The sequence below is a fragment of the Pristis pectinata genome, chromosome 18, assembly GCF_009764475.1.
Source record: "Pristis pectinata isolate sPriPec2 chromosome 18, sPriPec2.1.pri, whole genome shotgun sequence".
Classification (NCBI taxonomy): domain Eukaryota; kingdom Metazoa; phylum Chordata; class Chondrichthyes; order Rhinopristiformes; family Pristidae; genus Pristis; species Pristis pectinata.
The window spans coordinates 37,047,439-37,066,830 of record NC_067422.1 but is presented as its reverse complement, the minus strand read 5'-3'; the positions used below and the strand labels follow the sequence as shown (position 1 = coordinate 37,066,830).

The 19,392-nt window shown below is 46.3% G+C and overlaps 1 protein-coding gene across 1 annotated transcript in view; it reads left to right on the top strand.

Annotated features, from left to right (window-relative positions):
- The window catches only part of evpla (envoplakin a), a 73,978-nt gene that overhangs the window by 25,975 nt on the left and 28,611 nt on the right, over positions 1-19,392 (top strand). The window contains exons 2-9 of the mRNA XM_052032747.1: positions 453-540; positions 3,356-3,510; positions 7,405-7,528; positions 8,876-9,007; positions 11,757-11,798; positions 14,879-15,040; positions 16,956-17,063; positions 19,194-19,289. Coding sequence (XP_051888707.1) covers positions 453-540; positions 3,356-3,510; positions 7,405-7,528; positions 8,876-9,007; positions 11,757-11,798; positions 14,879-15,040; positions 16,956-17,063; positions 19,194-19,289 — 907 coding nt within the window. The remainder of the gene's footprint in view (positions 1-452; positions 541-3,355; positions 3,511-7,404; positions 7,529-8,875; positions 9,008-11,756; positions 11,799-14,878; positions 15,041-16,955; positions 17,064-19,193; positions 19,290-19,392) is intronic.

The window sequence follows — 19,392 nt, the reverse complement described above, 5'->3', positions numbered from 1 at the left end:
CACTGAGAATTCAGGCTGGTGAATGGAAGGAACTGGAGAAGTCTTTTAAGAAGTTGACAGAAGAACAATGGGCCAAATGGCCTCCTCTATGCCGTATCATAGTCAAAGTCATATGTACATCATAAATATACATCATAGAAACAGGCCCTTCGGCCCAACTTGTCTGTGCCAACCAAGTTGCCTAACTGAGCTAGTCCCATTTGCCTGAATTTGGCCCATATTCCTCTGAACCTTTCCTGTGTATGACTTCCTTCTAAATGTCGTAATTTTACCTGCCTCACCCACTTCCTCAGGCAGCTCGTTCCACATACCTACCACCCTCTGTGTGAAGAAGTTGCCCGTCAGGTCCCTTTTAAATCTTTCCCCTCTGACGTTGGCATCATTCTACCTTGCTGTGTTTCCCCACTGGATCTCATACCTCCTCTGACGATGGTTCTTGTTGGTTTTTCCAGTGACCTTCCCGTGCTGATTGCGCGTATGCAGAAGAATGGTGACCAGGTGGAAACGGACATCCTGGACACAGAAGAGAAACTGCGGGCAGTGAGTATGCTTTCTTCAATCAGGGTCGTAGTGCAAAGGTTGTAGGTGGGAACGTGAGATAACTAAAGAAAGAGTAGTTGGATGAAGCAAAGAATTCGCAATTGTGTTGTCCCCTTCATAACCTATAAATGTCCCAAAGCAGCTTTCAGCTGGTTGCGAAGAGCAGTAGCTTGATGCAATGTGTGGAAATGCACCGGCCAGTCGGCCAACAGTGTTATCCAACAAACTACAATAAGCAATCACATCATCTGCGAGGGAAACGCTCTGATCTGGATGGACAGCCGTAGTCTTTTCTGAATTTGCCTCATGCAATTTCTTGACATCCATCTCAGAAGGCTGATTCACCTCCGTCTAAGGCCTGATCCAAACAATGGCATCTCTAACAGTGCTGCCTTACTCAGCACTACGTTAGAGCATCAACCTATCCTTAAATATATTGGCGTTTTCAAAGATAAATCCATTTGGCCCAATTCTTCCAACACGCTCCCATTTCTGTCAACTTATTTGTCCAATTATCTATCTCAATCTCTTTGGAAAGTTATCCTTGATTCTCCTTCCGTCCCAGAAGGCATTGTATTCCAGTGTGTGGCCTAAAAGGATTATTTTTCATAGACCTCTGGTACTTTTGGCAAACACCTTAAATCTGTGCCTTCTGAATACAAATCTTCACCATTAGAAGTGGTCTCCCTCACGGTGAAGATTTGTAACCAGAAAGCACCGATTTACTGTTCTATGGAAGCCATTCCTTATTTTAAATTCCTCTTGCATTAAATCTGGTTTCTCTGTTCGAAGGAGAACAATGAATGCCTCATCGGGCGCAAAGTATTAATGTTTGACTCAAGCTGGCGGAGGCTGGTGCTTAAGGTATTCAAAGCCACGGTGCTACAAGTGTCTGCTGACAGCTCTCTTCCTTCTCACTGAGAGCAACTGGCAGCAAATTATATATTGATACCTAGGTTTTGGACCAGGTCACGGTGCCTGGAGTGACTATGTTAACGTCGACCATGTGCACCAGAGAAGAAGGGAGACAGTAGTCTCCAGTGATAAGCTCCATCCTTTGGCGCATCGCTGTAGTCACAACCAGGCGTTGATTCAAGTTTTCATCAGTGTGAAAGATGGCCGCGTCTTCCTTGTCTGGTTCAGAGCTCTCCGTATATTGTGTGCAAGGTCTAGTCCAGGGTGAATAACGGGGTTGCTGCATCGATCCGCAGGGCGAATGTTGCTGCTCCCTTGCACCCCAGTATTAAATGAGATGTTTTCTTGGAGTCTGTCCTTGATTTGGGCGGTGATTTGGGATGCTCGCCATCCTGCGTTGGATTGCGTGTGGCAGGCAATGATGGTGACAGAAGGTTCCCATCTACTATTGGGGAAGAGATGTCCATCAGTGTTGGGAGCCAGCCACTAACATGTGGGACTTATGTACCATGCGTGTACCTCTTTAAGAATTGTGCCATGTGACCCACTGCTCTCTTGTTGCAAGTATTACACTGTAAGAGTGAGAGTTGGGAGCAAGTCATGGGTGCTGTCCCTCACGTTAAGTTTTTCCTTTATTTAATAAATTACCTTTCCTGTTACTGGGAGTTAATTGCTACTTTCAGAGGGAGAGATACTGAGACACAGTTGGCGTCAGTGTCACTGACCCAGTGATGGTCCACGTGGCCGTGTTTCCTGGTACATCCAGCATGTTGCTGTGGGATGTGTCTGTCCTCACATGGTACATGCCTAGAACACCAAGGGGAGCCAGATCTACCAGCTGATGCTGTAAAAAGCTAATCTTCACGGCATTTATACCCTGAGTGTGTGTGACCATGTCAACAAACTTGAAACTTGAGAGGGCATAAGTCACAGGGCTTCAAGGAACGGAGGAGTAGGACTGATTGATTGCTCTGCTGGGATCCAGCATGGACTGAAGGGCTAAATGTAAGGAAGTAAGGCAGAAGTAGTGGTGGCAAACTTCCAAAACTCCTCTGATTCTGAAACAGCAGTTTGGAAGGTTGTTATTCAAGAAAGGAGAGAGAAGGAATGTGGAGACGTAGAAATGATGTACAGGGGTCCAAGTCCATAGCTCTCTGTGAACGGCAGCACTAGTAGATAGGGTGGTAAAGAAGGCATTCGGCATACTTACCTTTTTCAGTTGGGGCATTGAGTATAAGAGTTGGGAAGTCATGTTGCAGCTGTATAAAAGTTTGGTTAGGTGGCAATTGGAGTACTGTGTGCAGTTCTGGTCACTGCATTGCAGAAAAGATGTGGAGGCTTTGGAGAGGGTGCAAAAGAGGTTCACCAGGATGCTGCCTAGGTTAGAGGGTATAAGCTATAAGGAGAGGTTGGACAAACTTGGGTTGCTTTCTCTAGAGCATCAGAGGCTGAGGCAGAACCTGATAGAGGTTTATAAAATTATGAGAGGCACAGATAGGGTCCACTGTCAGGGTCTTTTTCCCAGGATGGAAATATCAAATACTTTAAAGTGTTACTATCAAAGATTTAAAGTGAGAGGGGGAAAGTTTAAAGGAGATGTGCAGGGTGCATTTTCTACACAGAGGGTGGTGGGTGCCTGCAACACACTGCCAGGGGAGGTGGTGGAAGGAAACGCAATCGTGGTGTTTAAGAGACATTTAGACAGACACATGAACATGAAAGGAATGGAGGGATGTAGGTCATGTGCCGGCAGATGGGATTAGTTTAATTTGGTCAGCACAGACATCGTGGGCCAAAGGGCCTGTTCCTTTGCTGTACTGTTCCACATTCTATGTTCTAAGACGTGACAGTTTTCAAACATTATAGATAGATTTGCTCTGTTTTATCTTGATCATTTCAGGATAAGTTAAACTACGAGAACAACCGTCCGTTCAAGTACGAGGCTGTGAACAATGAGAACTTAGCTCGGTCGGAAGGCCTCCTTAAGGACCTTTTCCTGGATGCCGACAAGGCAAAGAAGCTGAGACACCCACAGGGGCAAGAGATTGAAACTGAGTGAGTTGAAATATCCTGGTGTTCTCAAGGACATCATTATAGTGGAGGCCTGCTTTAATAATCCAGAGGGATCGAGTTCGAATCCCATCAGAGCATGTTGAGAGTTTGAATTCTAGAGAATCTGGAACTCAATAAAAGTGACCATAAAGTTGCTGGAGAACCCATTGTCCAGAAGTTGGGTGGCACAGTATCAGGGAGCTTCGTGATCCAATTCCAATTCTAAATCCAACATCATCCAGACTCTGGAGCCTCTCACACTCCATTGTTTAAGTTAACACAAGGTCTGTGACAGCATACTATGATTTAACAGGGGCAGGCACCCTCCCTGAAGGTCAGTGCTTACCCCTATCATTGGGGCAGCCCCCATTCTGAGGCAGCCTCTCACCCCCCCCCCCCCCTCAGGTTTCCAATCCTATTCTGACTCTCCTCTCTCCCACCCGCCTATTGGCTGATCTGACTCAATGGCCTCCCCCAGATCCACCTCTTCTGTGGACAGGGTGATACTTGCCACTCCTCCCACCGGCTGCTAATTCTCTATCCTAACCTACCAGCCAACCTTGATCCCCAACCACCAGCCCTCCACCCACCGATCTGCTGTGGTCCTCCCCACCACTCCCAACCTGTCTTCTCCCAACCCCATGGACCTGTTCCTCTCACTTTCACTGTGCCCCATTTCATAACAATGGCCCGTGAACTCCTGGATTTCTCAGTGGCAGCCCTTAAACTGCTCAGCAACTGGTTAATGCACTTTCACGGGGCTTCAGCAGTTTCAAGGTCAAGTCCTTTAAGGAGGGAGAACATGTCCCCAATCCCTAGTCTGGCCTATAGGTGACTCCGGTCTCATGTCAATGTGGTGGGCTTCCAATTTCCCTTGGAAATGTGCTTCCAAACTTCCTGAGGAAGTAAGGACAAGTAACACCACTTTCCCTGGATGACTGCAGCTGGGCAGTGATAAATCCCCCTTGACAGACGGTCCGCACAGACAGGATATACAGAATCTCTTGTTAAGATTCCTATTTTATTGCAAGCTCTCAAATCACCACCTAATGTGATCTATCCAACAGTATGTTGTGACTGCAGTGTGTGCCATGTATGAAGTGCACATCAACAACACACCAAGGCTTCCTCAACAAAGTTTCCAGAGCCCGCAGCCTTTACCACTGCAGGAACGAAGCATCAGGCTCATGGAGACAGTACCAGCTTCCATTGAACGCTGGAGATATACAACAGTACAGCACAGGAACAGGCCCTTCAGCCCATAGTATCTGTACCGACCATGATGCCAAATTAAACTAATTGCATCTGCCTGCACGAGGGATAGACCCATCAACAATCCACTCCAATCCCAACCTATAACTTACTCCCAGTGTCTGTTACTCCTTAACTATGTTCTGAATCTCCTTTATGATCTGAGAGCCTTGCTCACCAGTAGCGCACAACAGATAGCACATTAATATACGATTACCCATCATGTACAGCCATGCCCCCGAACTTCCAGTGTTGCTACTTGCATGGAAAAACCTCACCCGGCAGCCAGACTCTGAAGCACTGACTGATTACACCCAATAGAATTCTGAAGCACAGAATGCTATTCAATCCATTATTGTCAATCTGGGTCCCTCAATGATTTAGTCTCTTCCTCCCATTTTTCTTTTACTATAGACCAGAAGTGGGCATCTAGAAGTTAGGTGGCACAGTATCAGAGTGGTCACGAGCTTCGTGATCCATTTCCAATTCTAAATCCAACATCATCCAGACTCTGAAGTCTCTCACACTCCATTATTTAAGCTAACACAAGATTTCACCCTGGATGTCTGTGATAGCGCATGATGATCTCCCACCTTCCATATCCCTCCACTACCCACATGTTCATGTGACTGTCTAAATGTCTCTTAAACATCACTATCGTATCTGCTTCCCCCACTTCCCATCGCAGTGCGTTCCAGGCACCCACCACTCTCTGTGTGAAAAAACTTGCCTCATAAATCTCCTTTAAACTTTCCCCCCTCACCTTAGAGTTATGCCCTCTGGTATTTGACAATTCCACCTCACCTGATTATTCACAAAAATATTGCCACAATTAGGAAGGAAGGACTGCAGATATGACCCCAACAGCCCTTGAACTAATGTTTTAACTGTGCTAGCATTGTAGTGGGTCAGGTGTAATACAAAGGGCTTATTGGGCAATGGTGACAGGTTTTCTTCCCTAGAGTGAATCAGATGAGTTTTATGACAATCTGGTCATGATTACAATCGCTTTTTAATTAAGGGGTTTCTCTTTAATGAAGCATAATTTGCTCTTTCCCTTGGATTTCACCTTCTGTTTCTGGATTGCTAGTCCAGTGATTTAGCCCCTATACTCGATACACCTGACATGTGGGAGCACCCCATATTCAGACCCACACCTGGCTCCCACATGGACTGCAGAATGCAGCTCACCACCATCTTCGCAAGGGAGATTCGCCTTCAGTAATGTGCAATGTTTGCTGGTGATGCCCACCTCTGGTCTATAGATAGAAGAAAAATAGGAGGAAGAGACTAAATCATTGAAGGAACCAGATCGACCATAATGGATTGAATAGCATTCTGTGCTTCAAAATTCTATTGGATGTAATCAGTCAGTACTTCAGAGTCTGGCTGGGAGTAAGTTATAGGTTGGGATTGGAGTGGACTGCTGATGGGCTATACATTGTCTGTATCTGTCCTTGTAATGGGATGAACCTTCTGACCCATTGGCAAGACTGCTTTTGTTGAGCTACTTGGCTACCGACATTAGGCTGGATTCAATGACATGATGCAAAATATTAAAAGTGATGGAAAACACAATGACGCTGGAGGAACTCAGCAGGCCAGGCAGCATCCGTGGAGAAAAGCAGGTGGTCAACGTTCCGGGTCAGGACCCTTCTTCAGAACTGAAGATAGGAAAAGGGGAAGCCCAATATATAGGAGGGAAAAGCAGAGCAGTGATAGGTGGACAAAAGGGGGGAGGCGGGGGGTGGGCACAGGGTGGTGATAGGTAGATGCAGGTAAGAGATAGTGATGGGCAGGTGCGGGGGAGGAGGGGAGAGCAGATCCACGGGGGGATGGGTCAAAGGTAAGGAGAAAAAAAGAGGGGTAGAAAAAAGAGAGAGAGGCTAGGAAAGGGACGAAAAGAAGAGGCATGGTGGGGGGTAGGTGTTGGGGGGGGGGAGGTTGGTGGGGCGGTGTGAGGATTACTCTCATAATCTTATACACTTCTATCAGTTCACCCCTCAGTCTCCTTCACTCCAGGGAGAACAAGCCCAGCCTGTCCGATCTCTGCCCAGAACTGGAGTCCTCCGATCCAGGCACCATCCTGGTGAATCCCCTCTGCACTTTCTCCAGCACAGTCACATCCTTCCCACAGTGTGGAGACCAGAACTCCTCGGCCTCCTCCACTGCCAGGAGAATTCCAAGCACAAACTGGAGGAACAGCACCTCGTTTTCCGTCTTGGAACCTTGCAGCCTAACGGCATCCCACCCCCCGGTGGATCTGCTCTCCCCTCCTCCCCCACACCTACCTATCACTATCTCTTACCTGCATCTACCTATCACCACCCTGTGCCCACCCCGCCTCCCCTCTTTTGTCCACCTATCACTGCTCTGCTTTTCCCTCCTATATATCGGGCTTCCCCTTTTCCTATCTTCAGTCCGGAAGAAGGGTCCCAACCCGAAACGTTGACTGCCTGCTTTTCTCCACGGATGCTGCCTGGCCTGCTGAGTTCCTCTAGCGTCATTGTGTTTTTCATCTAGATTCCAGCATCCGCAGTCCCTTGTTTCTCTACTAACAGTGATGGTAGAAGCAGACTTAAAAGATTAGCCAGCGAGATTGAAGTGACTGTTTTTAACATGCGTTTAATGTCTGCTTCTGATTAGCGTGAAGAGAATGCACGAACGCTGGGTGCAGCAGTGCTCCACGTATCGGGATCTCTACGAGAAACTTAAACTGCCCAAGACCGATAAGTCTGTAGACTGGCCTGACATCCTGGCACAGAAACAGGTACTGTATTACCCTGCAATCTCAGCCTACCCAGGAGAACCTGTGGCGAGACACACACAGCAGGAAGCAGCTTGAGAAACTTCAACTCATCCCTTTCCTCCTGTACTCACTGATGGTCTGTTGTGTTTCTGACGGGGTGTTGTGCTAGCTGGTTACAACGTGTTGTTGAGTCATTCAATCTCTGACTCTTTAGACAACCAGGACACTGGTTTGTAGCAGGTTTTATGCACACTGCTTCTCTATGCAATTTTCCAAAGCAGTTTCTGCCTTATCCTGTCACCAAAGGTTAGGAATTCCTCTAAATGATGGGGATTTCTAATTGCAGCATCTCAGAGTGACTTTGGACTCCAGGATAATGGTTCCAGACATTCAACGATTCAGTTCTCCATATTAATTTGCCCATCAGAGGTGTTGCCCTTGCTAGCAAGGCCAGCGTTTATTGCCCATTCATAGTTGCCCCTGATCTGAGCGGCTTGCTGGACCATTTCAGAGGGCAGTTAAAAGTTAGCCACATTATTGTCGGTCTGTAGTCATTTACAAACCAAGCTAGATTTGGACAATCAGTTCCCTGGTGAATCAGTGCTGCCCAGTACTGATCATCACTGATGATATTAGATAAACTCCAGCATTTATTCAATTATATGGTCATTTATTCAATTATATGGTCATTTATTCAATTATATGGTCTTTGTAGATGAGATTGTGTGAAACACTTTCACCAGCAAGTGGGTGAATGACCAGAACATAAGTCAATCAAAAATATGTTACAAGAACCAGAAGGAGATTAAAAGAAAAGATGGTGTGATACAGATTGCGTTGACTGAAAGGTTTTTAAAAAACAAATTTGATGCTAATTTTCAAAAGGGAGCTGGACACATTACTGAGGAGGAAAGACTTCTGTGGTTCTAGGGATGTGGCAGGGGGAGGGAATATCACAGAGGTGGCACAAAGAACACAATGGCCTCTTCCTGTGCTGAGGGTTTAATAAGATTAAGCACTGAGGGCAGCACTTGCAACTCTGCAGTCTTGTGGCTCCCCGGTCCCCGAGGTGACGAGATCTAGTCGCAAAGCCCCCACACTTCCTCATCAGCCCTCTTATCTTATACATAAGCATCCACCCTACTCTACGAAGACACCTATACCACTAGCTCTCTGCCATACACAGACTCCACCATCTCAGTGTTACGCTCTCTCCCACCTCCTTTGGTCTCTGATTTCCAACTCCCACCCCCTCGATGATATGGTGTAGACATTGTGGGCTGAAGGGCCTCTTCCATGCTGGATATTCTACAGACACTGCCAATAGCATGTGCTTTGTTTTAATGCTCTTTCTTTCCCTATCCACAGCTGGAGATCAGTAAGGGTGGCTTTGGATCACAGCTGCCAGAACTGGAACGGCAGGTTGCATCTCATCACATACTGAGTAAAGAAATCGAAGCTTATGGGCCACAGATCAACAGCCAGTCCATCCCCAATCCGGTAAGGTGGAACGGCTAAGATAGCAGAGATACAAATGTAGCAATCAACCTTCCATCCGCACCGTTTACTTGGAGATTGTCAGCCTTTCAGGTTTTACACTGCTTTCAGCTTCTCCCAGTCTCCGTAACCTCTGAGTTGGTCCAAAAGCTGGTACCTCAGGGACCTGTTCTGGTACCCTTACTCTTTGTGATTTTTATAAATGACCTGGATGAGGAAGTGGAGGGATGGGTTAGTAAGTTTGCTGATGACACAAAGGTTGGAGGTGCTGTGGATAGTGTGGAGGGCTGTCAGAGGTTACAGTGGGACATAGATAGGATGCAAAACTGGGCTGAGAAGTGGCAGATGGAGTTCAACCCAGATAAGTGTGAAGTGGTTCATTTTGGTAGGTCGAATATGATGGCAGAATATAGTATTAATGGTAAGACTCTTGGCAGTGTGGAGGATCAGAGGGATCTTGGGGTCCGAGTCCATAGGACGCTCAAAGCAGCTGCGCAGGTTAACTCTGTGGTTAAGAAGGCATATGGTGTATTGTCCTTCATCAATCGTGGAATTGAATTTAGGAGCCGAGAGGTAATGTTGCGGCTATGTAGGACCCTGGTCAGACCCCACTTGGAGTACTGTGGAGTATTTTAGTTCTAGATGTAGGTGCCATCTCTACACATCGGTGTGACCCAGTGGTCTGCACTCGCTCCTGAGTCAAAAGGGTGCATGTTCAAACCCATGTCAGAGACACAAGCTTGGATTCTAAGTAGATGCTTGCAGTGCAGTACTGAGGGAAGGCTGCACTGTCAGAGGTGCCATTGTTCAGATGAGACATCAAACTCTCCGCCCTCTCAGCTGGTCATAAACCACTGGCAGTACTTTGAAGAATCGTGAAGAACTTCTTCCTGGTGTAGTGTCCAATATTCATTCCTCAACCAACACCACTTAGACAAAGAGCTTTGTCAATTTTAGTTTTTTACTTGTGGGATCTTCTGGTACCATGATCCATGGTTATATGATTCCCCCCACCCCCCATACCTGCTCCGCCACTGAATAATATCGTGGCTGATCTTTTATCTCAGCCCCACTTCACTGCACATCCTTTAACTCCACTAATATCAAAATAATCTATTGATCTCTGTCTTCAGTGGCGTCCCTTGGGTAGAGAATCCCAAGGGTTCCCAATCCTCTAGGTGAAGACATTTCTTCTCAGCTCTGTCTTCAATAGCTGGCAACTTATTTTGAGACAGTGAAGCACTGGTTCTAGACACCACAGCCAGGAGAAACATCGTCCCCGCCTCTACCTTATCGAGCCTTGACACCATTTTGTATAATTCAATGAGATCACCTCTCATTCTTCTAAACACTTTGAAGTGTAGGCCTAGTTTGCTTATTGATTACACTTCCAAAAGTTTAAAGTACCTTGGGATGTTCTGTCATTGGGAAAGGCACTATATAAGTGCATGTCTGCATTTATTAACTCCCTATTTCAGGCAAAGGCCAGATTGTATGACGGAACAAAGCAGCTTTTCTCCCTGACTCTCCAAGAATGCTCCCTCATGCTGTTCAGAGATCCGAACCAAAATGTATTGCACTTTTATTCTCTTAAGTCATTTAAGTTGCTGGAATCCCAATTCTATAACAAGTCTGGTTGAAGCCTGCCCAATCTGACCTCTACCACAGCTCATGGGAAGCTGTTGATGACCCCCGTAATGAGGTCAAGGGCAGTTTCTCCGTGGTTTATCCGAGCAGGAACGCATTCCGACGGGAATTCTCACAAATCTTTGCTCCGAGGTTCAAGGTACAGGCTTCACTCTGAACTGAATGGAGTAAAAAAAAAGTCAACAGCAGACCAGAAAAAAATATCAGGAATAGCAATATTATTTTCTTGAGATGATACAACAGCATTGAAGTTGCAATATGGCCTATTCCGTGTTGGTGTGTGATGAGTCAACCCTCCTTGCCCCACCTGCCTCCTCAAGATATGGAAGTATCATAGTGCCATAAAATCACAGAGAGATACAGCATCGAAACAGGCCCTTCAGCCCACCGAATCTGTACCAACCACCAACTACCCCCTTATGTTAATCCTACTTTTTAGCTTCCCTCCATTCTCACCAACTCCGCCCAGATTCTACTGCTCACCTACACACCAGGGGCAATTTACAGCAGCCCCTTAGTCTACCAATCCGCACGTCTTTGGGATGTGGGAGGGTACTGGAGCACCCGGAGAAAACCTCCAGGGTCACAGGGGGAACATGCAAACTCCACACAGACAGCACCCAAGGTCAGGATTGAACCCGGGTCTCCGGCGCTGTGAGGCAGTGGCTCTGCCAGCTGTGCCACTGCACTGCCTTAAATGAATCCCAGAATGAGTTCGCCAATGTCCACAAGGGCAAAAATCTGGACAATTGACAAAATAGTCTTAACAACAGCCCAGCAGCTTTCATGGTCATTATTCTGTTGAATTCATTAATTGGCCTCAATGGATTATGTTCTTTGAGTGGTGAAACAGCCAGGCCACCATTATAGATACGAGACTTCCTGCAACTAGGGGATCACATTAACCAGCAAAGCAAAGCGAGAGGAGAAACAGTGAGTAAAGGGTTGGAGAAACATGATGGCTTCGGTCAGAGAGACGGCTGCCAGACAAAAGACCCAAACAAGTAGTTCAAGAATCTCCAAACAATGCTGCGGCCAAGTGTTGAAAAACTGTCTGAAAGACAAAAGCAGGAGGGCATTGTTAATCATTTTTCTTTTCTTACAGGAGGAACTCAGGAATGTTCAGAAGCAATACAAAAATTTGGTGGTGAGTCACTGTTTCCTGCATGCATGTAATCGTCAGTGAGCATGTGCAAGAGTGTGGAATCATGTCAAACCCTTGTTCATTGGTGGCCCATTCAGCTGTTGAACGGAGAAACATTAAGGTCCAGTCTATAGCTCTCTGACAGTGGCAACACATGTGGATAGGGTGGTGAAGGAGGCATATGTTACGGTTGCCTTCGTAGGTTGGACATAGAATATGTTATGTTGCAGTTTTACAAAGCTCTGATTGGACCGCACTTGGAGTACTGTGTGCAAGAGAAACATAGGACTGCAGATGCTGGAATCTAGATGAAAAACACGATGATGCTGGAGGAACTCAGCAGGCCAGGCAGCATCCGTGGAGAAAAGCAGGTGGTCAACGTTTTGGGTCAGGACCCTTCTTCAGGACTGAAGACAGGAAGAGGGGAAGCCCGATGTATAGGAGGGAAAAGCAAAGCAGTGATAGGTGGACAAAAGAGGGGAGACGGGGTGGGCACAGGGTGGTGACAGGTAGATGCAAGTACGAATTGGTGATAGGCAGGTGCGGGGGAGGAGGGGAGAGCAGATCCACCAGGGGGTGGGTCAGAGAGGGAAAAAAAGGCTGAGAAAGGGAAGAAGAGAGTAAGCGTGGTGGGGGGGGGGGGGGGGGTTTGTGGGGAAAGGGGGGTGGGGATTACCTAACATGGGAGAATTCAATGTTCATGCCATTAGGCTGCAAGGTTCCAAGACGGAAAATGAGGTGCTGTTCCTCCAGTTTGTGCTTGGAATTCTCCTGGCAGTGGAGGAGGCCGAGGATTTCTGTGCGGTTCTGGTGGCCACGCTGTTGGAAGGATGTGATTTTGTTGGAGACAGTGCAGGAGATTCACCAGGATGGTACCTGGATTGGAGGGCTCCAGTTCTGGGGAGAGATCGGATAGGTTGGGCTTGTTTTCCCTGGAGCAAAGGAGGCTGAGGGGTGGCCTGATAGAAGTGTATAAGATTATGAGAGGCATAGATAGGGTAGATTGCCAGAATCTTTTTCCCCAAGGTAGGGGTATCAAAAAATAATAGGGCATAGGTTTAAGATGAGAGGAGGGAGCTTCAAAGGGGATCTGAGGGGTAAGTTCTTCTTTCAGAGAGTGGTTGATATCTGGAACTTGAGGTGGTAGGATCAGGTAAAATTATTATGTTTGAGAGGCATTTCGGCAGACACTTAAGTAGGCAAAGCATAGAAGGATACAGTCCTAATGTGGGCAAATGGGATTCATGTAGATGAGCAAAAAGGTCAGCATAGACATGGTGGGCCGACAGGCCTCCATGACTCTATTGAGGTTCCCCCTGTGTTGGACTTCCCGGTGCCCAGACTGCCCTGTGCCATTGGACTATCTAGAGTCATGTCGGGGGTAGCTGTCCTTTGGTGTAACTTCCTACTTTATTGTAATTTGAAATAAATGGCATCACCCACAAAATAGGACATAGAACAGTACAGCACAGGAACAGGCCCTTCGACACACGATGCTGTGCACAACTAATTAAGCTAATGACACTTAATCTCTTCTGACTGCACGTGGTCCACATCCCTCCATTCTCTGCACATTCATGAGCCTGTCTAAGAGCCTCTTAAACACCTCTATCGTATCTGCCTCCACCCCCACCCCTGGCAGCGCATTCCAGGCACCCACCACTCTCTGTGTAAAAAGCTTGCCCTGCACATCTCCTTTGAACTTTCCCCCTCTCACCTTAAATGTATGCCCTCCAGTATTAGATATTTCTATCCTGGGAAAAAAGATAAGATATCTTTATTAGTCACATGTACATCGAAACACACAGTGAAATACTTATTTTGCATAGTGTTCTGGAGGCAGCCCGCAAGTGTCGCCACGCTTCTGGCGCCAACATAGCAAGCCCACAACTTCCTAACCTGTATGCCTTTGGAATGTGGGAGGAAACCGGAGCACCTGGAGGAAACCCACACAGACATGGGGAGAACATACAAACTCCTTACGGACAGTGGCCGGAATTGAACCTGGGTCACTGGCGCTGTAATAGCGTTACGCTAACTATTGCACTTCCAAGATTCTTCAAAATGAGAGGGTATATTGGAGGTCGATACTAATGAACACCTCTCCCCCATGGCAGTCTCAACCACTTGTCTGATTCAGTGACTTCATCGGCTGGCCCCATCCGACACCCAACTTCTGGAGTCTGGTCACTGCTGACAATCTGCCCGACACTCTCCCTTCTTTAAATCGTTCCTACATCAGCTGTTTATATTGCCAGAGGAGATGGTCGAATCAGATCCTCCTCTCTCAGCTTCATATCTCCAGCAAAAGTCCCTTCACCTTTGGCTATTTTCTGGGGATGGACCACACTGGGAGGAACTGATGTTTGTCTGAGTTACCTGTAAGTGTGGCTGGTTGCCTGGCTCTGCTGTCAGACTGTTCACACACATTCTTTTATGAGCTCCTCTGTGCCTCCATCAAACTCAGGTCTTTGCCTCATGTGTCTCTGACTTTCCCTCCTGCGTACAGTCATGGTCAAGTCCAGGTAGGTCCCCATACCTAACACCCCAGCCCCCATCCAATTTCACCTGCTCCCTGCTTGCTTCCTCAGTCCCACTCAACAGGCTAAACCAAAGTCCACTGCCATCCATAAGTGTGGGAGATTCCTGGCATCGTCGCCAGTCCACCGTTACAGCCTAGTGCCTCGATGGCATGGTCAAGTCAAGTCAAGCCAAGTCTATTGTCATGTGCACAAGTACGATGAGGTACAGGTACAATGAAAATCTTGTTTGCAGCAGCTTCACAGGCACGTAGGTACAGACAGCACACAGAATATTAATTGTACATAGCATCATAACATAACATAAAAGCAAGACCTTAGTGCAAACAAAAAACACAATCGAAAACAAGTCCATGGTAGAGCAAGAGGTGGTGCGTAGTGTTCCGTTGCTGAGGTAGGTTTGGGGTTGTGCAGGTCAGTTCAAGAACCTGATGGTTGTAGGAAAGTAGCTGTTCCTGAACCTGGTGGTGTGGGACTTCAGGCTTCTGTACCTCCTGCTTGACGGTAGCAGCGTCTAGAAAGGTTGTGTTTGTTTTTACTCAGGACTCCTCCAAGCTGCGTGGCCACCAACTAGACGATCTCTACAGCTACATGCAGGACTGCACCAAGCAGCTGATGTTCATGAATGAGCAACAGGAGAAGATCCAGAGGCAGGATTGGAGTGACCGGATGTTGGAGCCCGAGGAAGTGCGCAAGCAGTATGAGGTGCGTGGGGCTTCCTGGAAACTTGGGCCTACAAATTATCATTGACAATATTAACGTAAACTGTTAGTTGACTTCTGTGAAATGTTTTAAATATCTTAACCCTGATGATGAACCAGTTGTTATATAAGATGTATTTCTAGACTAATATCATTTACTGTCTATAATATCGTTTACAATCTGTGCCCTTGATACAGATTGACCTATCAGCTTGTTTTATTTAATCACTTTATTTTTCCTGTTCTTCACGCCGAAAAGAACCCATTCACAGTTTGTTTGACATAAAGATCAGAAGAATTCTTCTTGCTATGTTACAATCTCACCGGGGTGTGCAAAGGGACAAAATAGTTCATCCCAGGGCTATAACGGGTTAATTTAGGAATGGTGGCTAGATATTTTATGTACTTATTTACGTAAATCCATCTCCCTCCTTCTGATGAACCACATTCTCTTCATCACCCGCTTTGTGTTTCAGACTGAGCCATAATCTCTTCTCCCTCACCAATGAGGTCTATCCCATAATATCACCAGCCTTAAGCCACCTTTCTACTGAATCCTCCCCCTCACCCCCTCAAAGTCTTCGTGAACTTGGCTATTCTATTGCACTCTCGGTCAGCTTCCCATCTTCCAACTTCCATTAACTTCAAATCATCTAATTTTCTGTCACTCACTTTTCTTCTCAGGCAGTCCCTTGAGAACGAGGATCACTTATTTCTACTCTAGTTTTAACGTGACTGATGTGGGATCTGCAGACTCTTCACAGATGGATTAGCAGTTGGTTTATTAATGTCACATGTAGCAAGATACAGTGAAAAGCTTTTGTTTTGCGTGCCGTCCAGACAGATTATGCCGTATATAATTACATTGAGGTGGTAAAAAGAAAACAGAATGCAGAATATAGTGTTGCATTTACAGACAAAAGTGCAGTGCAGATAGAGAAGTGCCTGATGAGGTGGGTGGGTGGCTAGTTTATGAGACAGTTTGCTCCTTCCACCACTAACACAGGGCTTCTATCTATTCCTGACACATGGCCTCAGTACCGACCTGAATACAAAAAACAAGCTGCTGGAGGGACTCAGTGGGTCAGGCAGAGGAATAATTGACATTTCAGGTTGAAACACCGCATCAGGATCAAACATCAAGTCCCAATGCAGGGTTTCAACTGGTAACGTTGACCATCCCTCTGCCTCCACAGGTGCTGCCTGTCCCACTGAGTTCCTCCAGCAGCTTGTTTCTTGCTCCAGGTTCCAATATCTGCAGTCTCTCTTGTCTCACCACCCAGAATGGTCCTTCTTCACCTTGAGTGGTCACGGGCCAGACATTCTCTGGAGTCAGTGGGGCCGTCTTTACGGACTTGAAATCTTGTTCATCAATCAGCTACGTGCTTAGACCTGATCTGACTATGCCTTGATTTACATTCTCACCTTCGTTCTCAGTCCCCTTATAAATCTTTATAAACTCTTTCAAACCTACACCCCTGAGATATCCACACTCCTTGCATTTCTGGCCTCTTGCTCATCCCCTGTGTTCCTTGAGCTTTCATCGCTGGCCTTGTTTTTGGCTGCCTAGGATCAAAAAGTTCTGCCATTCTTTCCCTTACCTGGCTCTCCGCCTCTCCCTCCACAACAGCTGTAGTTTACTGCCCAGCATATATGTGATTCCAACCTCTAACCATGGTCCAGTAGGCCACCACTTGCCAACATGGGGCAAATAGGGACCGGGTAACTAATACTGGCATTGCCTATGGTGATCAGATTCTGAAAATCCCATAATTTCTTCCATCATTCCCATTTAGATCGTGCAACAGGTTGAAACCAAGGTCCAAATCACAACTATGGCTCACCTCGCAGTATCCTCAATGTTCTGGACAAGATTCACAAGGGAAATGTAATTCTCTGTTTTTTTTATTATCCTCCAGAGTTTCAAAGAAAATGGACTGTTGGCTGAGGAGGAAGCTGTCAACAGAATTCAGGACAACGGAGAGCGTCTGATGAAACTGAAGCACCCAGGCAGCCCTGCGATTGAAGTATACGTCACCTTCTGTCCACCTTTGTGTAGATCACTGACAGAGCACATAATGGGGATTAACAGATCAGTTGTTGATCCATACATGGGAGAAACGAATCAAACCAGACCAAAACCAAATGAACATTGCCACTCAAACTCAATAACTATCAAAGCAACCAGACTGATCAACATCAAATCAAGTATTTCCATTTCAAAGAGATCCACTAGACTAACTCCTGGGATGAGACAGTAGTCCTATCACCAGTGGCTAAAGAACTTAGATCTATATTCTTTGCAATTTGGAAGAATGAGGGGTGATCTTAATGAAACATATAAGATACTAAGGGAGCATGACAGGGTAGATGTCGAGATGTTTCAACTAGTGGGAGAACCTAGAGGAAAAGGACATACTTACAAGGTTGGAGGGGTGGGGGTGTGTGGTCATTTCAAACTGAGGTGCGTAGGATCTTTGCTCAGAAGGTGGTGAGTCTCTGGAATGAACCACAAAGAGGCTGGATCTTTGGGGATATTGAAAGAGGAACAAGATACATGGTAGAAACAGGGAAATGAGTGCTATGGGGATCTGGCACAGAAGAGGAGTTGAGGCCGTGGGTAGATTCACCATGATCATATTGAATGGCAGGGCAAGCCTGAGGGTCTGAGTGGCCTCTTCCTGCTCTGATTTTCTTTTATTCTTATGTTTTTTAGATCAAACCAATGGAATTGAAACATTTCAAACCAAAATAACAGACTCAATCCAAATCAATCAAAGTAACTTTACTTAATCATCAAACTAAACCATTCTAAGCCCACCAAATAGAACTAAACCATGTGCATAGAATCAGAATCAGGCTTATTATCACTGACATATGTTGTGAAATTTGTTGTTGTTTTGTGGCAGCAGTACAGTGCATGACATAAAAATTACTGTAAGTTACCAGATAAATACATAAATAGTGCAAAGGAGGAATAACGAGGTAGTGTTCATGGGTTCATGGACCGTTCAGAAATCTGATGGCGGAGGGGAAGAAGCTGTTCCTGAATCATTGAGTGTAGGTCTTCAGGCTCCTGTACCTCCTCCCTGATGGTGGTAATGAGAAGAGGGCACATCCCGGACGGTGAGGATCCTTAATGATGGATGCCGCCTTCTTGAGGTGCCACCTCTTGAAGATGTCCTCGATGGTGGGGAGGGTTGTGCCCGTGATGGAGCTGGCTGAGTCTACAACCCTCTGCGGCCTCTATAAGCCACAAAAATAAATAAATAAATAGTGCAAATGAGGAATAACAAGGTAGTGTTCATAGACTGTTCAGAAATCTGATGATGGAGGGGAAGAAGCTGTTCCTAAAACGTTGAGTGTGGGTCTTCAGGCTCCTGTACCTCCTCCCTGATGGTAGTAACGTGATGTCCTGGGTGGGGAGGTCCTTAGTGATGGATGCCACCTTCCTGAGGCACTGCCTCTTGAAGATGTCCTCAGCAGTGTAGTTTCCAAACCAAACCAAACTGAACCATTTCAAGCCAACCAAGACATTTCAATCCAACAAAACTGACCATCTGAACCCAAATTGAATTATTGAAAATCAAACTGAAGCCTACCAAACTAAGATTACAGTTCCAACAAAACTAAGGCATGAGTCAGTGAGACCAAAGACGTCAATCCTGTCTTACAAAAAAGCTGAGCCAGTTCTAAGCAACCCAGGCCAAGTACCTTGATGGAAAATACCATGTATGTCAGATAGTGAGAGATGTGGGTGGCGTTCACCTTAACCAGGTCCAAGGTATAATATAGATCAGCCTATTTCTCAGCCCCTAATGTCTGTGGCTTTTTCTGACATCAGTTTTACCCAAGGGATGGTTGTTAGTCAGCATATTGCCTTATGACCGATCAGAGTCAACCAGCATGACATTCCTGGGAAGTTCTTCCCACTAAACTGGCCACTTCCAGGAAATGCATGCATGGGGAAGGTAAAGTTGATCATCCATAAAGCTGCACCATTGCATTTGGAGATTTATTGACAAGTAACCACGGAGGTATATGAAGGAACATATGTCAGCTTTAGATCTGGATCCTTGTTTTTTGACTTGGGACCGAGGGTCCTGTCCTTTCCGTATTTGATGGAAATCCTAACATATGCCAAACCTCTCTTGCAGGCCCACAAGGATGCAGTGAAGAACGAATGGCAGCAGTTTCTGAATCTCTGCATCTGCCAGGAGGCACACCTGAAGAACGTGGAGGATTATAGAAAGGTAACCAAGTAATAGGAAACAGTGTGGATGCCTTGGGCTCCATGTGAATGCGTTCATCTTTCAAAGAGACGGTATCTTCTGGGTGACAGGCAACTCTGGCACG